Genomic DNA, 21,912 nt, shown 5'->3' with positions numbered 1-21,912 from the left:
TGCTCTAAACAGGCTTGATGAAATGGGTCAGTATATTGATCATAGCCGTGGCTTTAACAAGTCAATATGATGCACAGTTTTGGTGTTGGTTTATATCCTAAGCTGTTTAACACTGTTTTTCAGAATAGTTTTGTAAGAGGGCTTGTTCTCCTTTCAGAATGGGGGTAACAATAAGTGTCACTGTAGTACAATAGGCGGAATGTACAGCCTAATGATGACCATATGGTCTGCTCTGTGGTCTCCTCTGTGGACTGTGGTCCACAGTTGTCGGAGCTCATCAGTGGTGAGCAGCTGATTTGAACCTGGACTGGACTGAACAGACGGACAGCGGTCGCTCCGCCGCACTGGAACAAAAGCAGCCAGATTGAAACTGTGCAGTGAAGGCAGACACTATATTAACATCAGATCTTTATATTGTCTGGTGTTTCTTTTTGGACATCATGGTGAAACAGCGGCGCGTCAGGGCTCATCCCTGTTGTGGAGTTGTTGCGCCTCTTCGTTGCAGAAGAGGATCGATGAAGGTATGAAGAACACATCCTTCGCAAAACATTACTCTGTTATAGTTATTAGTTATTCTACTGTGTACTATTCTACTATTCTACTCCAATCTTTGTGTTTTCTCATGAACCCACGGTGGACAGTTTGCCAATAATCACATGGTTTTAAAGAGAGTCATTTAGGATAAGATGGTAGATAATTTCAGTGCCAAATATTGTGATTTATATATACATTTATATTCGAATAATAGGCCATTATCATATTTTGGCAGTTATAACACAATACAATATAAGATACTGACCTTGTCAACACAGATCATTCACATACTATAGCTAAAATCACCAAGTTTTATAGTTTTCTTTAACTTTTTTTAGCTTTGTATTTTAATAATATTTTATTATTTTTTAGATGTATTCATGTATTCACAATACATGTATTGCAATGTTATAAACTATTCTAATTAAATTACAATGTATGTATTTATATTTGTTTGGTTGTAGGTTTTTTATAGCAACCTTTTTATATAGTTTTTCAGTTTTAAAGGCTGAACATGTAGATTTTTTCTCTTAAGAAACTATCTTGGTCTTGGTCAGTAAACACTTGCTGATGCTGTGCCTAAAGTCCTCCCTTTCCTCCCCTCATGTTGTTATGGACCACTCCTCCTCCCAATCCCTGAACTGATGAGCTGCTTCAGCTCTTCTGTGATTGGCTTTTTCCTTGCAGCTCTCTCCTCTTTTCTGTCACCATGGCGACGATCAGAGATCTTCTATTGACACAGAGACTCACTCACTTACAGCTCACAGCTCACAGCTGTGTTCTCTGGTGACCTATTTCTGCCCTGTTTTCAAATAGATTATTATAGATTAGAATTGACAGAGCCAAAACTGGGGAAATGCACTTGCTATAGCAGCAAAGCGTTATGTAATACTTTACATTAATATGAGTATACATTTGTGTAGCTGTCAATGTATATGCCAACTAAAGCCAGGATCTATTTAGCATCTGTAGTTTTCTTACAATGTTATTTGTTGTTTACTTTTCATATAATCTCAATCTCCTCGCTTAGCATGATACAAAAACAAATAAGCAACAAAATAAGAATTGAGGTAATAATACTTATAATCAATTATAAACATTATGAATTAATAGTAAATAATATTAATATAAAATGCAATAGTCACCTTTCACTATGGAAAGTAAAAAAGTAAAAGAATGCATGTATAATAATACAGGTGAGTAGTTTCACAGTGTTCTAATATTATTATCTGATTAAATCAACTTGGGCTCATTCACGACAACTGATTACACACAGTGATGGCAATATGTGTAAGAGCATGACATAACCACACCTTTTTCATTCAAACATTTATATTATTAGTATTATTATCATTATTATTATTATCATAATTTTTATAATAATAAAAGATTGCCGCATATAATAGGGTGGGGGGGGGGGGGGGGGGCTGCATGGGGCCCGTGAGCCGCGAGTTTGAGACCTCTGTTTTAAAGGAAAGCATGAACAACATCAAATTTAAAGTCAGCCTTCACTCCAAAACAGCCACAGAGTGAGACCTCCTGGCTTCATCCTCCTCTCTGCAGCAGTGGGATGAGAGAGGAAGGAGGAGGAGGAGGAGAGACAGAGAGGGCGGGGGGAACAGTTGAAGGAGAAAGAGTCGTAGTGGTGAGGAGAGAGGGAGAGAGAGAGAGGGATCATTTCACTGATGCTGAGTCACATTTGTGAGGGAGCACAGCTGCATCCTATGAGTCTTTGGAAATAATGGAGGAGCTTGAACACACCTGCCCTCATCCCCGGACGGTAGGGCATGTCTGTGTTGGTCTGTGTGTCTGTGTGTGTGTGTGTGTGATGTTGTGGTGTGTGTAGAGTGTCTGTGACAGAGAGAGGGGAGGACGAGAGGAAGACAAAGAGAGAGGAGAGAGAGAGATTGTGCTCGCTCCGCTGTTATGAAACGGATCCCCTCGATAGCATGTGACCATGGAAGATGCTCAGGATGCTGAGTGGACAGTGTGTGTGTGTGTGTGTGTGTGTGCATAGATGTCCTGCTGAAAGGACTCTGCATCAGCTAAGACAGAAAACTCCTACTCTGTCCCCTGTGTGCTGTTCTTTGGTGTTTGGTTCCTCCATCTTTGTCTTCACTCGTTTTCTCACGCTCTGTGCTCTCAATGTTTCCTCTTCTTCTTTTTTTTTTACTTTAATCAATCTCATCACAGATGTTCTCGCTGCCTGAGCCAGACAGGGCTTTACTGAGCATGGTCCCGTCTCGCCCTCCGTCCTATTAGGCCTGTGTGCTCTTGATCACTTAGATGAAGCTGTACCATCTGCTCTGATGCTAAATGTTTGATGCTTCTCCCGGTGTTTTACAGGAAAAGCAACTAAATATGAGGCAATATTGAAACATGTTCCTTAAATGCCGCTACTCCTGACAGTCATTTGCATGCAAATTCATTAAAATAGACATAGCTATTTATGTTCAGTAAAAAAACACTCGTCCACATTAAATTACCCCTGAATTGCCGCCCACATCTCTCACGTTTCTAATGAAGCAAAAATAAAAACTAGTCAGCGACAGCCGTTTGTAGCAGAAGTAAATCGGAATTTGTGTATTTTTAGTGCAGATAAATACTATTCATTAGATGTTAGTCAGACTCACAGACTCATCCAGACATCAAGACTGCACAACACAACAGCAGCAGCAACACGCTCATGACTCAACCTAACACTCGGCGGACAATGTCTGCACATCGTATCTCAATTTCAAACTTTATTTTGCTTTTAATTAGTTTTTATTCTAGTCCTGGTCAAGAGAGTAAAAAAGAGAGATATAATAAAGTAAAGTGCAGACGTATAGGCCATACCAACAAGATCCTCAATCAGAACCCCTCAAAAATGTGCTCTAGATGAAGTTGACTTGACTTTACTATGAGGAATCAATAAAAGTACAGGTTATTGTATCATATTGTGAATACGTCTTGGTGGATAAAGATTGATATTAACGGCCTGTAAATGAACAACAAGCTCGCCAGTTTTTACTGTCTTTCTTTTTAAATTGTTGGTATATTATGTCTGTTTTTTTTACAAAGAGCCGAATACAATTTTCCCACATTGATGACAAAAAAGTTGAACCCATAACCAAGGCTTTGTTTTGTAAAACTAAAAACACACTATGACAGCATGAGCCTGCACAGCCAGCAAAGGTTTTAAGCTATAAAAAAAAATACCTTTTACCTTAAAATAATCATATTGTTATCGTTTTAAATTGTTATTATACTAAATAAACTATGTGTTTTATACATTGTAGCCTACATATACAATCCAAAAACATCATACATACATCTGCATGTTGTACTGCAAAGTGAAGGGTTTCTTTCTCCATTAAAGGGTTAAGACAGAAGTTCTGATTCATCAGTCACATCTAAGAATTTTGAAGACATGTTTGTTTGCTTTTAGCTCACAGCAGGAACCTGTTGAGCCTCTTCTCTGAATTCAGAGTAATCTGAGTTAACGCAACGTGTTTTCACATCCGACTCAGATTTTTTTTTGTTGGCATCACGTCCACAGGCTAAATTCACTGAGACCGTTTTATCTTGCTCCTCTCTCACACTCCCACGCCTTCACCGCTCTGTACCGACTCTCTGTGTCTCTGTTATTGAATGACAATCCTCAAGTATGTATTACCTGCAGTCAACAGATGGCACACTGCAGCACTTTAACCTTGAGCTTGTTTTTGTAAGCGATCAAAACTGTCGCTCCGTCTATTTCTCTTTCCCTTTCATTTCCTTGTGTCTTTGATTATTGCTCCGTTTGATTCCTATACACTTAATGATGTGAAAATTGTAATTGTTGTGCCACATCTGTCTTATTCTTCCCTTTGTATTTAAGTTTATCAATGAAAAGCCTTTAACGACTGAATAGATCTGTCCATACTTTATGTCACGTGTCATTTTTAGGATATAGGATTCAAAGGTTTTATTGTCATGTGCAAAAATAACTTCTTATCTTATCAAAAAATTTAAAAAATAGCAATATATACTACTAACAGACAGGAAATAAAATACTGTACATAATATTCAATATGTACAGTATGGGCAGAGAAGTCCTAGTGCAGTCTAATCAGTGAAGATCATCCAAAATGTCCTTATAAGGTTCAAACGTCCTCACTCTCTCTTCTATGTTTTTTTGGTCCTCACAAAGATACCCATACAAGAAACACACACACACACACACAAAGTGATCAATAACACTCTGACTCTCCCTCAGTCCATCAGTCCAGTGTGGATGTGGTCAATAACCTAATGGAGGTTACTGTAACTGACATGAGGCTGCAGAGGGAGACACGCTGCTGTGTTTCTGCTCAGTGGACAGAACATGTTTTCTTCATGTCAGGGAATAATAAGCTATAATCCATCCACCCTTCACAAATGACACCTTTGTCTCTTTGTCTTCCTGTAACTCGACCTCTCTCTCTTTCTCTTCCGCCTCTTTTTTTTTTTTCCCTGACGCAGACTCTGACAGAGCCAGCCATATTTGCCAGGGAGACGAGTTGTGACTGTCTCGCCCCACACGAGAAACTCACCATCGCTCAGGCTCGCAGAGGAACCCCAGGTTGACCTCTTCTCTCTCTCATCCGCACGGCTTTTATGTTTCTCTTCAATACACTGCTCACAGCTTGTCCTCCCCTTTCTCTGCTCTGTGGATAGATGGATAGATGGATAGATGGATAGATAGATAGATGAAAATGATCGACAGATTAATCGATCACGAAAATAATCGTTAGTTGCAGCTCTAGTGTAATTAAAACAAGCGTGTATAATTTAATGTTGAATGCAATACATTTATGAATGCGATAATGTCTTATTATTAATAAAATAATAATAAATAATAAAAAATATAGCTAACAAACATGTTTTCAACTATTTAAGCGGTTGACTGCATGTAATCAATTCTGTGGGCCGCCAGTTTGACACCTCTGAGATAGATAGCTAACTATTATTCGAATAACGTGGAATTATAAGTTTATATAGACCACAGCTATTCTGAGAATATGTATATATATATATACATATATATACATATATACACATATACACACATATATATATATATACACATATATACATATATACATATATGTATATATGTATATATATATATATATATATATATATATATATATATATATATATATACTGTATCTATATATATATAAGATCAGTATACTGAATAAAGGTCATTTTGCTGCATCATCATGCACAATAACCTGTAGTTACCTTTAAGGGAATGATAAATAAAGGTCACTCTGTCTGTGACTACATCGGCTTGGTGTCATTATCAGTTCTTAGTATGTTTTTCATGTTGCTTCAGAGGCCAAAACCCAGAAAGTCAGCACATCACTCGCTGGCACTTTGAAAGCTTCAGTGCCCGTTAATGCACAGTGATAAATAAAGACCTCGCAGATGTGAGCTTTAACTCTGAGCTTTTAGTGAAATGAACCAACGTGAAACTGTAAAAGTGAAGCGAGCAGAAATAGGATTTTATAAAAAAGATAACAAGAACATGTTCCCCATGTTCCCATGTTCTAATCGAAATATAAAAAAACAGCAGTATTTACCTTTTTTGATTGATATAGCTTGCCAAATTAAACATCTGGGTTCTCGTAGTTCCCCAGATGTCATGATAACTGACACCAGATGACTTTAAAATGCTGGTAAATAAAGGGGAAAGCAGTGAGGCCACTTGCCTCAGCTCCTGCCTCCAGGCACTACTAAGTGTTTGGTTTTCCCACTGTTGTCACTGAAAATGTGTCTTAATGTGGTTCATGAAAGACATCTGGATCAGGGCCACAGCTTGTTTAAATACCTTTACTATTTCTCTCTGTCTGGGTTGAATTGTATTAAATTATATGGAGAGTGCTAAAAAAGTGTGGTTAATTATGGCCTGAATGTTGTTATTTACAATGTGTCCGTCTAGTGCAGTCTGGGCCACTAGGTGGGGCTCAAACAGGGGATATTAAAATTATTTTACTTACCAAATTCATTGAGAAATTCATTCATCTGTATCTGGCAATCTGATGAAAAAAAATATTATTTTTTACCAACTGTATAAACACCCCTGAGCAAAAAGTTCTAAACATGTTTCAAATCGGATTGAATTTGTGAAATTTAGAAATATGTCACAGTTCAAAGTTCACTTTTTTATGATAAAGTGAAAGAAAAGAAAAACGCTCTATTTTGTGACTTCTGCACAATTATTACTACTTTATATCATTACTAAAAATGTCATATGAAATGAATCCTAGCTTTGACTCAAGCACACATAAGAAGACAAAAGAAACATGTGACGTATACACACACACACACCCCCAGGATGTCCATATAAGGAGTTGCGTATCATTCCCACGGCAATGTATCAGGGTTAATGTGGGTGCTAATCTACAGTATGAAATAAAATCTAAACTGAAAGTTCATGTGTCTGTTAAAAAACATGTTGTATAAAATATCTGACATTGCCATTCACATTTTATAGATAATTTGTGTTTATGAAACATTATCACAATTATTACATTACGTTAAAGGGGTTACATTTTATATATTCATAAGTCAGTGCAGACTGTTTTTGTGAAGAACAAAGCTATAAATACGCAGTTTCTTATTCTCATACGAGGCTGCGTCCCTGTACTGCTTTGTGTTCTCAGTGGACCGGCCCGTCAGAGTCTACGCCGATGGCATCTTTGACCTGTTCCACTCCGGACATGCTCGTGCTCTCATGCAGGCCAAGAACCTCTTCCCCAACACCTACCTCATAGTAGGAGGTACACACTGTGAGGTGTTAATAAACAATAACCCATACACTGACAGGATTTACGTGGTTATACGTGTGTTCTCCTCTGACACAGTGTGCAGTGACGAGCTGACCCACAAATACAAGGGTTTCACCGTCATGACGGAGCACGAGCGCTACGAGGCGCTGAGGCACTGTCGCTACGTGGACGAGGTTCTGCGAGACGCGCCGTGGACCCTCACACCCGAGTTCCTCGAGAAACACAAGGTGCGTAATTGTTTGTAATTCTTTACAGTGTCTGCGTTAAACTGTGCACGGAGCATTCAAGGGTCGTGACCTGGTTGTTGACTCAAATGCAGGTGCAGGAAACCTTATTTAATCCATTTAGTTTGTTTTGTGTCGTTTTAAGTGTTCTGTTTTTCACTTAAATGTTTTTAATTCAATGACACTTTCAGAAGTTTATCATAGTGGAACTTTAATTATTATTATTGTAATAGTTTTAAGGAGTTGTTTCATTTTAAATGTTAACGTAATTAGATGTATTCCCTTTTTAACACATAGTGCAATTGGAAAGATTTGCAATATTCAGTTCAATATTCACTGTATTATAAGGCACATTTAAAATATTAATATTTCAAACTACTGACTATTCTCTAATGCAATCCTCTAATATTCACTGTACGCGTTTATTTTTTCAATTGGTATGCAACCTATTTATCAAAATTAAAAACAATGATGCATCATATTTAACGTAGTTACAGAGATTAAAATAGTAAATTATAGTCCAATTCACTGAATCATGACATGTACAAATATATAAGATACTAAAATTAAAAAAGTAAAAAAAAAAAGAGAAAAGAAGAACAATTAAAGTGCAGCCTTTGAAAATGAAAGGTGAGAATCTTTGTGTGTGGAATGATTTAAATGTGGATTTGAGAGACCTACACTGTAAATGCTTGTCTGTGTCTGAGTGCAGTGTCTGCTGCCATACAGTTCGTCTCCTTTAATTGTTTCTCAGATCGATTTTGTGGCTCACGATGATATCCCATACTCCTCAGCAGGAAGTGAGGATGTTTATAAACACATCAAGGAGGCAGGTCAGTTTATGATGCTTTATGAAGACGAGGCCATAATTACATCATAATAATAATAATGATAATAATCAGTGTGGTCAGTTTTTAACTTTGACACATTCTGTGTGTGTGTGTTGATCAGGAATGTTTGTGCCGACACAACGCACAGAGGGAATCTCCACGTCTGACATCATCACCAGAATCGTCAGAGACTACGACGTCTACGCCCGGCGGAACCTTCAGCGCGGATACACGGCCAAGGAGCTCAACGTCAGCTACATCAACGTATGATACATGCCGATATCATGCCACAGTACTCCATTTAACTGCATATTTTTGAAGTCATCAATCATCTGTTTGAATACCGTGATTAAAAGCATCTTAACAAGGTTATAGGCAGCAATGAATGCAATTCATGCAACTTGATCAGAGTACAATTAAAATAAATCATAGGAAACACGTTCTGCTACATCTCTTTTTAGTTGTCATGTGCCTGTAGCAGAGCAGCCATGTTGACAGGCCACACGAGGAAACTCACAGGTTTAAATAATCAAATCAATGAGGGCTGAGATCCAGTAAACTTCCTCATTGTCTGGTTCACTGGCTAAAACGTGTCAAAATGGCCGTCGCTCTCTCCATTTCCTCCTCTCAGGAGAAGAAGTACCGACTCCAGAACCAGGTGGATCGCATGAAGGAGAAAGTTCGCACGGTGGAGGAGAAGAGCAAACACTTTGTGTACCGCGTGGAGGAGAAGAGCCACGACCTCATACAGAAGTGGGAGGAGAAATCCCGGGAATTCATCGGCAACTTCCTAGAACTTTTTGGGCCCGATGGAACATGGGTAAGTCACTCTTAAAGATGGCTAAATGGAAGTTACACAAACAGTCCTGCACAGCGACACATGGGGCAGCCACATCACAGGGGAGGACTTAGTACATCTGAGACCGTATTGTAGACACTGATAAGACTCACACTGGTGAAATAAGTAAATTGACTTTCCTGTTTGTGCTTGATAAAACTTTGGCTATCTGGTTGTCTGTTAATATTCGCAGACTCCATTCCGACACAAACTACAACTCACTTGCCTCTCTCGCCGCTTCAATAAGTAAATCTGAGGAGGTTGATCTGATCTGTTCATTCTTTTCCAAAAAAACAAGATTATTGCATAAATAATCTTACATACAGCTCTTTAAACATATGCTACTATATCTGTTTAACAAGCTCCCCATCCTGCTTTGGTCTTTAAACCCATGTGAAACCACTTCCCAACACAACCACCGTCTCCCTCCTCTTCCTCTTCCCGACAGAAACAGGTGTTCCAGGAGCGCAGCGGTCGAATGCTGTCCTACGCCCTGTCTCCCAGGGAGTCGCCGTGCAACAGCCCTCCCCGCGAACTGTCCCCCCTCCGCTCGCCCTCACCCCCGTCCCCCCCAACACGTTGGCACAGTGCGCGGCCTTCGCCCCCGACCTCCCCCAAAGGGGCGTCCGCGTCCATCAGCAGCATGAGTGAAGGGGACGAGGACGAGAAGTAGATGGACAAACACATGCAAACACCTCACTCACAGTTCACTGCCTGAGAACTGCTCACACACACACACACACACACACACACACGCGCGCACACACACGCACACTGACTGGACACTGAAACCATAATCCTCCAGGATGTTGATCTGCAGAAGACGGTGGTCATGGGAGACGTAGTTCTGACCTTTAGTGGTAAGAAGCAATCACTGTCTCTGTTGTCGGGGGCAACACAGGAAACAGAAGGCAGACGGAGAGGATTTATGTACACAGTGTCATGGATCACAAGGAAGCCCAGAGTCCTTTGGATTTGCCTGGGATAGTCCAGCACTGATAGAGACTGTCTGTCCCACAGCAGCCTGCTCATAACCTCACCTCACTGCTTTTGTCTTGTTCTCTTCGGTTTAGTATCTTCGTAGGCGGGGACGTCGAGGCTTTTCGGAGCGACTGTGACCTGTAGACGTAGAAGAGGCACATCGTTACACAAACACTGTGTCTGACGTTCAGTTCAGCGGCTCGTGTGAACTGGATTCACCATCACTGTGTAACTTTGTCGGTTAGGGATTAAGCTTAAGGCGCTACACGCTCCGTAGAACAGCAGAGGTGTCACAGTGGCACGCAGTTACATAGTCAGTGCTTGTATGCTGCATTTTTTTCATCAAAGGTCCAGTCTGTAAAAGAAAAAGAAGAAAATGAAGATACAGTTATTATACTGAATTGTGACTTTTTAATTAGCCCAAATACGCCAGACTCCTCTGTTAAATATTAAGATTTTAGAAATTTCCTGTCTAAATGTTGGAGATTAACACGTTTTCAGGATTTTTAACTGATCTACAGTTTGGCATTGTTTGGTTTGATTCTTGTGTCGACACTCTCTGCCAATCAGTTGCCGGCAGTCTGTCGACGTCAGACAAAAGTACCAGGTACCAGGTACTAGCCCTAATGGAAAAGTAAAATAAACTGAGTAGAGTCGAGGCGTGCTAGAGCTGTATAATGGAAAAGGGGTATTCAGCTCCAACACGCAACATCCACCAATGAATTTTACACGCTGCACCTTTAATGAATGTAGAAAGAGTGATTCACAGTCTGTAATTCTGTTCATTTATTTAAACCCATGTTAAGTATGGACCAGTGTACTGTACCTAGTCTTTAAATGTCCACCTGATTGTGATCATTTAACGTAGCTTCTTGAACGTAACCAGCCATCACGACCCCTCCCGGAGCATAGATGTAACGACTCACACACACACACAGAAAAACCTGCATCACTACAGAAACATGTCATTACTCACCATGAAATCCCACGTGTTTCAGGGTTTTGTTTTTTTTCCATGTTTCCATCAGTCAGTGTTTAGCAGGTATTTTGTGGCTCTTTAGAAAAAAAACGATGTCTGCTGTGAAAAAAAAAAAATCAATCCTGACAAACATTTCTCCAGGGCTCTGATGATACTTGAAATATACAATAATTGAAGTTGTCAGGTCCAAAAAAGCTGGAGCATAGCCTTTAAATTTTCTTTGCTACGATTTCTGCTCAGCAGCGACCTGGATCAGGGTGGAGCACAGCGCTCTTCCTCCTTAACAACACACTAATGCAAGGTCGATGTCTTCTCGTACGCACTACATGTTAATCTGCACTATATGTACATACTGTACTTTGAGAATGTGTTTTTTTTAGGTTTTAAATGATTCATGTTTAAACGGCTTGACGTGTAAATAAAAATGTATACGATAAGACAGACTGTCCAGACAGATTTCACTCAACAGCAATTGTCTTTATTTGTCAGGCATTGACAGAAGGTACTGTACGCTGGTTTCATGCACTATCCTTTGTTCAGTGTGTGTTCATGTTGCAGTATTTGCATACGTTTCCAGGACAGCGAGGAGTTCACGCACAAACCTATAACGTTGTAAGCTGGAGTTACAGTAAGATAACAAATGGAGTGATCAATCCACACTGGCTGCATTTACAGCGTACATACTATTCATACTTAAATGTTTTCTAAAAAAGGTACAGAGACAGTTTAAGTACAGGAGATGGAAGATCCTGTTGATCGGGACTATCACACAGCAGTTCCTTTAGCAGGTTCGTCACCGAGCATCTCTCAGTGAGACTGGCAGGTTACAAAGGCATTGGCAGTGATGAAATCGTACAGTGTGGCCAAAAAGCGAGGAACCTAGAGAATAAGGAGACAGTCCACACTGAAGCGTCTCTCAGACTTTCTTCCATCTAAACCCTTTTCCCGTCAGATGGAGCTGAGGGAGATGGAAAAAGGGGGAAATTACTTCAGATCGGTGAAATTGTCTGGATTAAAATGAACAGGCTGAATTTTGGTTTGTTCTTTTTCAATAGAGTAACCGCTCATCCGGCAACTTATTACTAATAGGAATTCAGTCATAATAAAATCTTGATACAAGGCTGGATTGTTTTGTATTCAAATCATTTCAAGGAATATATTAGATCTAGTAAAGTGCAGTAACAGACTTCCTGAACATGATTCTTGTGACATATTAAACTAGATGGTAATAACGCGATGCTTCAGTACCCACATACGGTTCAGTGGCTGAAAACCCACATCTTTTAAAAGTTCAGAGCTGCTAATCATAACGTCAAACAAAAAAAATTACAAAGATGTTCACGGATAATTAAAAAGTATCGTCTAAAAAAAGGAATAAATTATATATATATTAAAAAAAAAAAGTAAGCCTGTTCCAATATTAGAGATACAAAGCAGGAGAAAATAAGTGCGCATAATAAATTAAAAACCTGTCACCAATCCATTCTCTCGGGATCTTCTAAATCATTTTCTACCCTGACTATTAAACAAAAGGCTTTGTTCAAACTCATTCATAAAAACCACAAGGATTAGTAATACAAACGTGTGAAATACAAGGCTGAGCCCATGAAGCATGGTTAGCATGAAAAGTCTGAGCTACAGGAGTGCGTTTCCCACCATGACAGATCTGAAATGTTTGCAGGGAGGACAGTAATGATGATGTCATCCCACCTTTTTTTTTTAAAGTCCTTGTGAGATGCATCAGGTCTATGTCTCGGTCCTCAGCGAGGATTCGTTCAATACATCACGCTGGTGTGGATAAAGCTACTCGACAGTCAAAGCTGGCATGGTGGTGTTTAATAAGCATCCTACAGAGGGGCTGTTGGTCCTTTAGCAGGGGTTAAACCAGGGTGCAGAGCTCACTTGCAAGCACAAATGTAGGTAGTTGGTCAAAGATAAACAAAAATACCTCATTTATATTATTTATCCTATAAAAAAATCTCTGTGAAATGAAATAGAAATTCTCAAATAAGGTGTATTCCTATTTTCAGTATCATTTTTTCCTCCCAATCTTCTTTAAATACAATACAGTGCTAATGACACACTGGCCTAATGGTGCGTTGAGTCAAATGTGTGAAATTAAATCTCCCTCCTTTTACCGGACGCACTGAAACTTGACCCCAGGAGAAACAGAATACAGGCCTTCACCGATGGCGAGAGAGAAAACTCCATCGCGGCTCATCGAGCCAAAAGGAGCAGTCGCCCCCCCGTCAGCATAGTGGGCTTTGTGGGAGGCAGAGGGAAAAATAACAGTGATCCGGTGAATTCAGCCACAGAGTCTAACCACATTTATAAATAATAATAATTACTTGCGGGATTAAAACAGTGTGGATCCATAATTTGGGAAAGTTCCATTTTAAAGGCCATTACAGGGGAGCTAGTGGTTCTGCCACAGCAACAACAAAACAGCTTCTCTGATGAAGGTCATTGCCACTGGGTACAGACTTAAATCAAGGTCATTCATTTATTACTGGAATGAAGGCAAGCTGAGCCAAAACCAAACTTTTACCCAAAGGCAATACCTCATCCTATATTCTCTATAGGCAGAGTGCAGGCATATGGACTCCCAGCAGAGGGTGGGGTTAGCAGGAGGGGTGGAGTTATCTATTGGCTTTGTATTTGGACTTGCTGGCATCACGTGGCTCTTTGCTGGGGTTACTCCAGTCGTCCGCCTCGGGGCTGGTCTTGTAGTGCCGCCACGCTGACTTGTTGAAGACTGGCAGGCGCTCAAAGGACTCACTGGACAAGGCCTTCAAACAGAGGAGCACATCACATACAGAAAGAGCCAATGAGAAGTCAGGACCACTCAAACTTTTGACATTTTAATATTAGAGTCAGAGTAAGTGGGGGATGACACGGTGGTGAAACGGTAAGTACCGTCACCTCACAATAAGAAGGTTCTTTGCTGGGGTAGTCCAGCTTCCTCCCACACCCACACTACACTATGGGCCGACTCACCAAACTGAAAATACACAGTGTGCTAGGCTGCGACTGTATTCCACTTCAAAGTACTGTACCACGTCTGCTTGTACACTGGCCTAGTTAATGAGCTTTAAATGTTTCGCAGGTGCATTAATCAAACGTCATTCTCTGCTGTCACGTGTCTAACTCTCCCCCAAATAATGGAGCAGTAGAGTGGTGTGTACAGTTGTTTACTTTGAATGAATGCAAATGTAACTCTGATGATGAGTAAAACAAACTTTATAAACAGACAGCAGCGAGGCATGTCCACTCCCAGACACACAGGTTCTCCTCATCTCCACAAAACCAGTTTTAAGTACAACATTCAGCTTTAAGCTTGTTAGTACTGAGCATTTTCTGGTTGAAGAAGTAATAAATTGTTGTCCAAAAACATGCCGGTCTGGATTTCACAAAGTTTGGGTCCAAATGCACATAAACATGTGTCTCGAAGTTGGACAAACATGTTTAAATGTATTATAATGGTCCAGTTTTAGTCAGACCAACATAATGCTCTAGAGCTGAAACGATGAATCGATTATTAATCGATTACTAAATTAATCGACAACTATTTTGATAATTGAATAATCGGTTTGAAGCTTTTTTCATGATTAAAACAAGATTTCCGATTGTTTAAGCTTCTTAAATATGAATATTTTCTTCATTTATTTGCTCTGGATAACAAAGAAATCATTAAAAGTCAATCATTTTGGTTTGTGGACATTTGAGAACATCATCATGTCCAGGTTTGATGAACACCGATCAACATTTTTTAAGGTTTTCTAATATTCTGAACACCAAACGATTAATCGAGAAAATAATCGACAGATTAATCGATTATGAAAAGAATTGTTAGTTGCCGCTCTATAATGCTCACTCTAAGCCATTACGACATGTTCTTGTTGACCTCTCTTTACCTTCAGATAGATGACAGCATCCGTGCCAACGCCCTCCATGGAGTAGAGCTTCAGATCCCCTTGGAAGTATCGGGCATAGAGCCTTGAAATTGGTAAACCGTAGCCAAAACCAGCCTGGAAAACAAGTAAGACTTTAATTTCCCAGACGGCATGAGCTAAAAGAGGGTTTGAAATGGCCACCTGAGTGATTTTATTTGAGAGTGTACCAGGGGGACGGCTCCCGGCTCCAGGCTTGGTGTCGGGGCAGTGGAGTACATGTAGTTAAACAGACGGTCTATCTTCCTCAGGGGAACTCCTCCTCCTCTGTCACTGATCTGAAGAAGAAAAGAGGAGAACAAACAGGCAGAAACAGCGATTTACATCACTGCATTCTTTCACAACTATGTCCTGCATGAACTCATGTGTTCATTTACCTTTATGGAAAGATCCTCTGTACCCAGAGTGACTTTTGCCTTTATGGGTGGTAATCCCTCTTTACTGTCCTCGTGGAGCTCCACAGTGGCTCTCATCGAGTTCTGCAAACATCCACACATTTCATTAACTCAGCTCGGCACCAGTTGTGACCGACTTAGCGCCACTTTGCGGGGATAATTACATGAACTAGTTAGGTTGATCACCTTAAACAGCTCAAAGAGCATGTGGAACAGATGAGACGGCACATACACCACCTGGATGGGCCTTTTAGGGGCCTTCTCTGGGGGAAAGACAAACAGGCAAGAGTGTGTCAGAGCACACACACACACTAATCACTCGTTCTTTTGAAGTTAATGAGACATTATACATTGTTTTCATTATGGGACTAAATGTGGAACCACAAACTGTAAACAGAGCCTGTTGCAGAGTACATGGCGTTACAGCTGCGTGACAGATTACAGGGAGACATGTTTAAAATCATAGTTGCATGGTTTATCGTGGAAGAAAAGCACAAAAACAAGTTCTTACTGTTGAACTCTTCAATTTTGAGCTCAGGAGCAGCCAAGTAATACTTCTCACACAGCATTTTTGCTGTGTCATAGGCATCTAAGAAACAAAAGCCAAACAACAATGGTCAGGGCAGAAGGAGCTGAGAAATGTCACTATTTACATTTAGATTCCTATTAGAGATTGTGAATGTTGATTCCTGGGTCACACAGAGTGCAGCTCTGGCTTCACACAAGCGTGACATTCAGCAAAGATGTTCACGTTGTTTTTTTGGGACCTGCTGAAAATGACTAGTGTGATATAAAACAGAGATTAATACCCTGTTCACCATTAGAACTAGGTGAATATTACCAAAATCTGATCAAATATTGACGTTATACGTCAATTTGTTGGGTTCCCCCCACGACATTCCTGTTTTAATAATTTAAGAATATGGTTTAAAAGCTGACAGTGACCCTTTAACCCTTTTCACCAATGTCCTAGTGATTGTTAGGGCCCTCAAATTTGAGTCCATATGATTCCCAAGATATTTTATTTAGTACACCAATATTATTCTTCATCAAGTCACGGTGACAATGACCAATATCTAACAAGTTCATCCTCAAATCAGCGTAAAGATGTTGAAGAGATATCACATTGACGAGTATGGAACAGACGATTTATGGATTTATGGATTTATAACTAAATGCAACAGCTTTATATACAGTTATAAAGACACTGACTGTAATCAGGGTTCCCACAACTCATTTGAAATCGAACTCAAGGACTTTCCAGGACCAATTATCTTGAATTTTAAAAAAAGGGCTGAATGTGCTGACACAGCTTCAGATGGGAGAAGAGCCTCTTCACTCATGGCGTCCACTTTTATTGATTCGCAGCACGCTCTGCATCTGGCTAAGTGATTGCCCTTGGGATCTTGGCCAAAGTCAGTCTTTTTAATTTTCTTTGGTGAGCCAGAGATGTTGGGCTTTGTAATTTGCTCTCTCTCACTCTCAGTGTTCTGCACGGAATCTCACGTCAACATCGGAGAGAGACAGTGTGCAGTGGCCACAATACCGCTAGTAGTTATGGCTCGATGTTTGTTCCGTGTACACAGAAATGCAGGGCGTATGGAACAGTAGGTGGCGTTGTAACAAACATGGGCACAAAATTCAAGCACTTTCAATGAGCCACGATTTTGGGGCCTTGAAATGTCAAGGCCCCGTGGGAACCCTGTGTGACATATAGATCATTCATTAACTCACCACTGACGACTTCAGCCACACTGCAGGTAGGATCTATGCTGCCAATGTGTTTTGGATGAGCAGGGTTGGTGTCATTTCCAAACAGGAGAGCTGAACATGAACACATGGAAATAAGTCCTCAGCAGAGGCAGGACATTTGACAGGAGGCAGCAAAGTTAATTTTAAGACTCACTGTGCTGGTTGATGAGCATGCGGAAAGAGATGCGGTTGGTATAAAAGCGGTCCAGGAAATACTGGATGTTGCTGCTGATGAAGGGGTCGAAGCCAAACCTCTCTTTGTACTCGACGACTCCCTGTGCCATGGTGGGGACCACGTCATTGTGACGGTTACGGATTTCAATCAAGAGCTCCAGGAAACTGGAAAAAGGAAATTGAAAAAAGATATTAAAAATCAAATCAAGCTGCTGAAACACTTCTTACTATTGACAAATAACAAAGCCATTTCATTTAATTAAGGGATCTGAGCGGATGTGTTTTAATTATCCTAAATGTTTATCGTTAAAGCTGTTTTTCTCTATGCCTCAGAGTCCTGTATAACTCATGTTGTGTGGGAAAGGTCAAGTGTGTAACATTTAGACGGATTTATTGGCAGAAATTAAATACACTAAAAATAAGCAGGGTTGGATAAGTGTATAATCACTTTAAAAATTAAGAGTTTGTTTTCGTAGCCTTAACACAAGCCTTTAATAAGCCGGTAATACTTCCTTTACTGAGACTGGCATCTTGCATCCCAATATTTCTACAGCCTGAATGCACAAAACAACCAAAGCCTGTATTTTGCCCTTTGAAGCATAAACTTACTACACAATTCTTTAATTCATTCATTGGTTCAGCATATTTCCTTTCATAAAAAGGTCAAGTAGCAGTAGCAGTAAGTAGGAGTATGACGCGCAAGACGCCAGTGAACCGAATACTACTTGGACATGTGTGCACTAAACTGGTCGTTCAACATCTATCCCGCCGCCTGATTACCATCCATGTGTGACTGTGTTGTAATATAAATACCTGTGTATTCAGCAGGGATCCGGGTTTCATAAAAGGATTGGCTACAGTGGAGGAGGGGCTCATAAAGACATAAAGTTTCTGCATACACTGCTCTTTCTTTCACGAATCATTAAACGAGTTAATACTCACTCATTCAGAGCGAGAGGATCCTCTGGCTTTCGGTTCTCGTAATCCAGAAGCTCCACAAAACTCTGCATGTACCTGATAAGGTAAATGGAAGTCAAAGGGCGGCTTCTTCCCCACCGACTTAACACCAGAAGCACAAACAGGAGGGAGCATCTCACCACTTCTGAACCAGCCTGACAGACGGCTGGCTGAGCAGGTTATCAGGCAGCAGGTTGACTTCTCTCATGGTGTTTGCCAGTCGCACGGGCAGCTCCTTGCGCAGGAACATGTAGGATGTTTTCTCACACGCATTGTTCGTGCCTGAAAAAGACAAAGAAAGCTGGTGTTTTATCTCAGCAGAAAACTCTCAGGTGAATGGAATTTGTGTAGGAATAAAGGTGGCTGCCAATTATCCAGTTAAATACACCGTTCATGTAAATGCCAAGCTTAACAAAAGGCAACTTCTTTAAGTAACCTCCAATTAGTTGATACAAGAACGCAGATGCTAGAAAGCACTTTGTTTTAGTTTTCAAAAGTGGAAACAAGTAAAAAATACCAGCATAAACTAAAACAAACTGGGATTTGGTGGCTCGGGGATGTTGTGGGTTTAAATTGTCAATCTTAAACATAATAAGAATCTACTGCCAAATAACATTGGCCTGAACTATACAAGGAAGTAATGAATATTTCCCCCAGTGGAGAGACGGAGTCATGGGGAAGTTAAGGGGATTTATGTTTCTAGTTGTAAACAGAAAAGCTAAATTATGACAGTTATCAAAGTCTTTTTCAAGCAACCTTATAATAGCAAAATATGGCAATGTTGATTTTTTCTTTTCCATTGTTCAAGTGGAAGGCTTTCTTATTTGGGAATAAAACAGAACTTTGATGCGTATGAATTATGACATGCACCAAACACAGTGGTTCTTCCAGTTATTGTTAATAGGGAAACAATGGCAAAGTCTCACACCATATAAAGATGAAAGTGAAAGTGAAGTTTGTGTGAGCACACATATTTGCAACACACTTCGAGAGACAGAGAGACACTTACAGAGAAGAGACGGCGAGTACTGGACCCGCAATCATTTGGCAAAATGACAGCAAGTGTCCCGTCACGTCAGGTCAAAGGAAAGGCTTCCCCTGATTCAGCAGTGTAGAGGGAGGCATTGTGAATCATAAAACTGGGTAGTGAAACCACTGGAAACACACACACACACACACACACACTCCCTCTGCATGATCTTCCCTTTAGCAACACACCAATTTTCCTACGTCTCACTCAAAACTAGGTTTTCAGCGCTGCAACGTTTGGTTTTCAACCTGTTGTATAATTTCAATTTGTTTTTGGTCCATAAAGGATCAGAAAATTAAGAAAAGTGTGCTTCCCAAACACCAAAAATGACTATTCTCAAATGTCTTATTTTGTCCAAGTGTTCCTTGATATAAAGTGCTAAGACACAAAAACTATTTACAGTGAAATTTAAAGGTCCAGTGTGTAAAAACAAGTGACAGCTAATGGTGAAACTAAAGAGTGCAAAGAAACTCCTCCCCTCAGTTCCCTCTCCCTTTCCAAAGTGTGTCAGATAATTATGGTGGCCTTTGCATACCATAAAAGTCCTTCAAAACTCTCAACTCTTACCGCTATTTTCCCTTTCATCTATGGTTTATGCATTGGGTTTATATGGGCGGCGCTGTTCTTTGTTCGAATAGTCAGCTAATGCTTCGTAAACATGTTGGTTTGTCTGCAAAGGCTGCTGTACAAAATTTTACTTCATTCATTCATTCATTCATCTTCTACCACTTTATCCTCCACATGAGGGTCACTGCTGCCAATCCCAGTTGACATAGGGCGAAAGTTGGGAGGTAAACCCTTGACGGTCCACCAGTCCATCACAGGGCCACATCCAATTTGCCTAATCCCCAAATCTGCATGTTTTTTGGACTGTAAAGACACGGGGAGAACATGCAAACTCCATGCAGAAAGGCCCTTGTTTGACTGGGTCATGAACCCGGGTCAGTGTGAACCACTACACCAACTGTGAGGCCTGCCAAAGAAATACTTGAAAAGCAAGGCCCCCTGCCTCAAATACAAATAAACACATTTATTTGCTCCAAAATGTTACACACAGGACCTTTTGAAGGGTCCAAAACATCTTCTAATTTTTAATGCACTTAATGTAATTCCTGCTCCTAGGAGTCTCAATAAGAAAAAGACGTTGTTTGATGACATCGGCAAGTTTTATGGGCTGGTGGGAATTGTTGTCTTGTTGTCTCATTTGGTTCCCCTTTTGCGGTCCATTGCTGACAAAAGGAAATAACAAAAGATTTCGTTCTTCATTGTGACACTGAATAGAAAAATTGCCCCAGACGTTATAGTTAAGCTGGTGACGTCATTAAAAAAAGTTGATGAAAATGAATTAGTGGTAAGAAATGTGTATTTCTAGGGATAAAAAAAACAAAACACAACTAAATATAACATGTTACAGCCCAATAGAATTTAAAAATCCAGTCCACAGCTGTCAGCAGAAATTGTGTAAGAGCTGGATGACTGTAATAATCAGAGAGGTAGATTAAGAAAAGCCTCGAGTGCAGTTACCAACATGTGGCATCTTGGATTTGAGGCCTTATTGACTCATGAAGTTACTCACAGAACTTTCAATTGTGAATCACAATGATGAAGCAAAGTCAACTTCTCATGGGGTAATATGATCTTTGTTTACGTTTCACTCTCAATGAAAATACCCGCACGAATCACGCAGTCGTCTGCACGCACACACCTGGAACACAAAGCTGCCACGAGGAGCCTTGAATTCCAGTGTTTGTTGTTGTGTCGCTGTAGGTGCGTTTGTGTTTGTGTTTGTAAGCAATATGTGATCATCACGCACAAGTTTAAGCAGTGGACACTTACTCTATTAATAACCCAGCGACTGACACATCAAATTCACAGCATGGGTAGAGCAAGAAAAACAACGCCACTCGGGTCTCTTCCTGTCTATTTCTAAGATGACAACCACCTCCATCTCCACACAGCCACTCACCAAAATCCAAAAACTGCTTGATGGAGAGCGGCGACGGGGAAAACCTGGAGTAATACTCGATTTTGGGGTTTGTGTTCTTCAGGAGAGACGTGAAGAGCCGCATTTTTGAAAGTTGAATGGTGATGTCTGGATCTAGCTGCGAGCAAGAGGCTCCGGAAAAAACGACTGTTTCATCCCCGGTGCTGTTGACACAAAAACAGAGAGACAGACGAGCGGAGAGACGGACATACAGCCTTCCTCCGTCCACATTTGTCCCCGGTGGACGCGACGCGATGTGAAAAATAAATGTCCATCAGGTTACATGAGACAATATTGTATCGGCGGTTAATCCGTCCACATCCACACTGATGGACTCGGATCAGCTCCACACTGTCGAGTCAGGCGGTACTAAACAAGCCACGTCCGTTTATGCTTTTCAAAGTAAGATACATGTTTTCACGTTTAGCTGGTTTGTACTTTAAAGCAGTTTATTTTGAAAGGCTCTTATCAGTCTGGGTGTGTC

General features: G+C 40.5%; 2 protein-coding genes across 6 annotated transcripts; one reads left to right on the top strand and one right to left on the bottom strand.

The window, feature by feature from the left end:
- Window positions 1–323: 323 nt before the first annotated feature.
- pcyt1ba (phosphate cytidylyltransferase 1B, choline a) lies at window positions 324–11,343 on the top strand. Of its 3 annotated transcripts, none has more exons than XM_058630833.1 (8): window positions 324–521; window positions 5,020–5,119; window positions 7,209–7,325; window positions 7,410–7,561; window positions 8,313–8,391; window positions 8,510–8,652; window positions 9,020–9,208; window positions 9,681–11,343. In XM_058630833.1, exons 1-8 carry the CDS (start codon window positions 441–443, stop codon window positions 9,897–9,899), a joined length of 1,080 nt encoding a protein of 359 aa, XP_058486816.1. In that variant the 5' UTR covers window positions 324–440; the 3' UTR covers window positions 9,900–11,343. The 3 variants fall into 3 exon arrangements, with proteins under 3 accessions (XP_058486816.1, XP_058486805.1, XP_058486825.1); XM_058630822.1 differs by having other exon boundaries at window positions 325–521; window positions 9,675–11,343; XM_058630842.1 differs by lacking the exon at window positions 324–521 and adding an exon at window positions 2,157–2,314 and having other exon boundaries at window positions 9,675–11,343.
- A 299-nt stretch (window positions 11,344–11,642) lies between these two features.
- On the bottom strand, window positions 11,643–21,912 carry pdk3a (pyruvate dehydrogenase kinase, isozyme 3a). Of its 3 annotated transcripts, none has more exons than XR_009240383.1 (12): window positions 21,411–21,912; window positions 18,555–18,696; window positions 18,400–18,471; window positions 17,438–17,622; window positions 17,266–17,355; window positions 16,043–16,120; window positions 15,718–15,794; window positions 15,514–15,615; window positions 15,307–15,414; window positions 15,101–15,214; window positions 13,748–13,975; window positions 11,643–12,144 (listed from the first exon to the last, which is right to left on the bottom strand). XR_009240383.1 is itself a non-coding variant. In XM_058630809.1 (12 exons), exons 1-12 carry the CDS (start codon window positions 21,511–21,513, stop codon window positions 12,119–12,121), a joined length of 1,218 nt encoding a protein of 405 aa, XP_058486792.1. In that variant the 5' UTR covers window positions 21,514–21,912; the 3' UTR covers window positions 11,643–12,118. The 3 variants fall into 3 exon arrangements, 2 of the variants coding, with proteins under 2 accessions (XP_058486792.1, XP_058486779.1); XM_058630809.1 differs by having other exon boundaries at window positions 13,855–13,975; XM_058630796.1 differs by having other exon boundaries at window positions 11,643–13,975.

This window comes from Solea solea, chromosome 1 (assembly GCF_958295425.1).
Source record: "Solea solea chromosome 1, fSolSol10.1, whole genome shotgun sequence".
Taxonomy (NCBI): Eukaryota; Metazoa; Chordata; class Actinopteri; order Pleuronectiformes; family Soleidae; genus Solea; species Solea solea.
The sequence above is the reverse complement of the archived record's forward strand: the minus strand, read 5'-3'. Positions and strand labels throughout refer to the sequence as shown.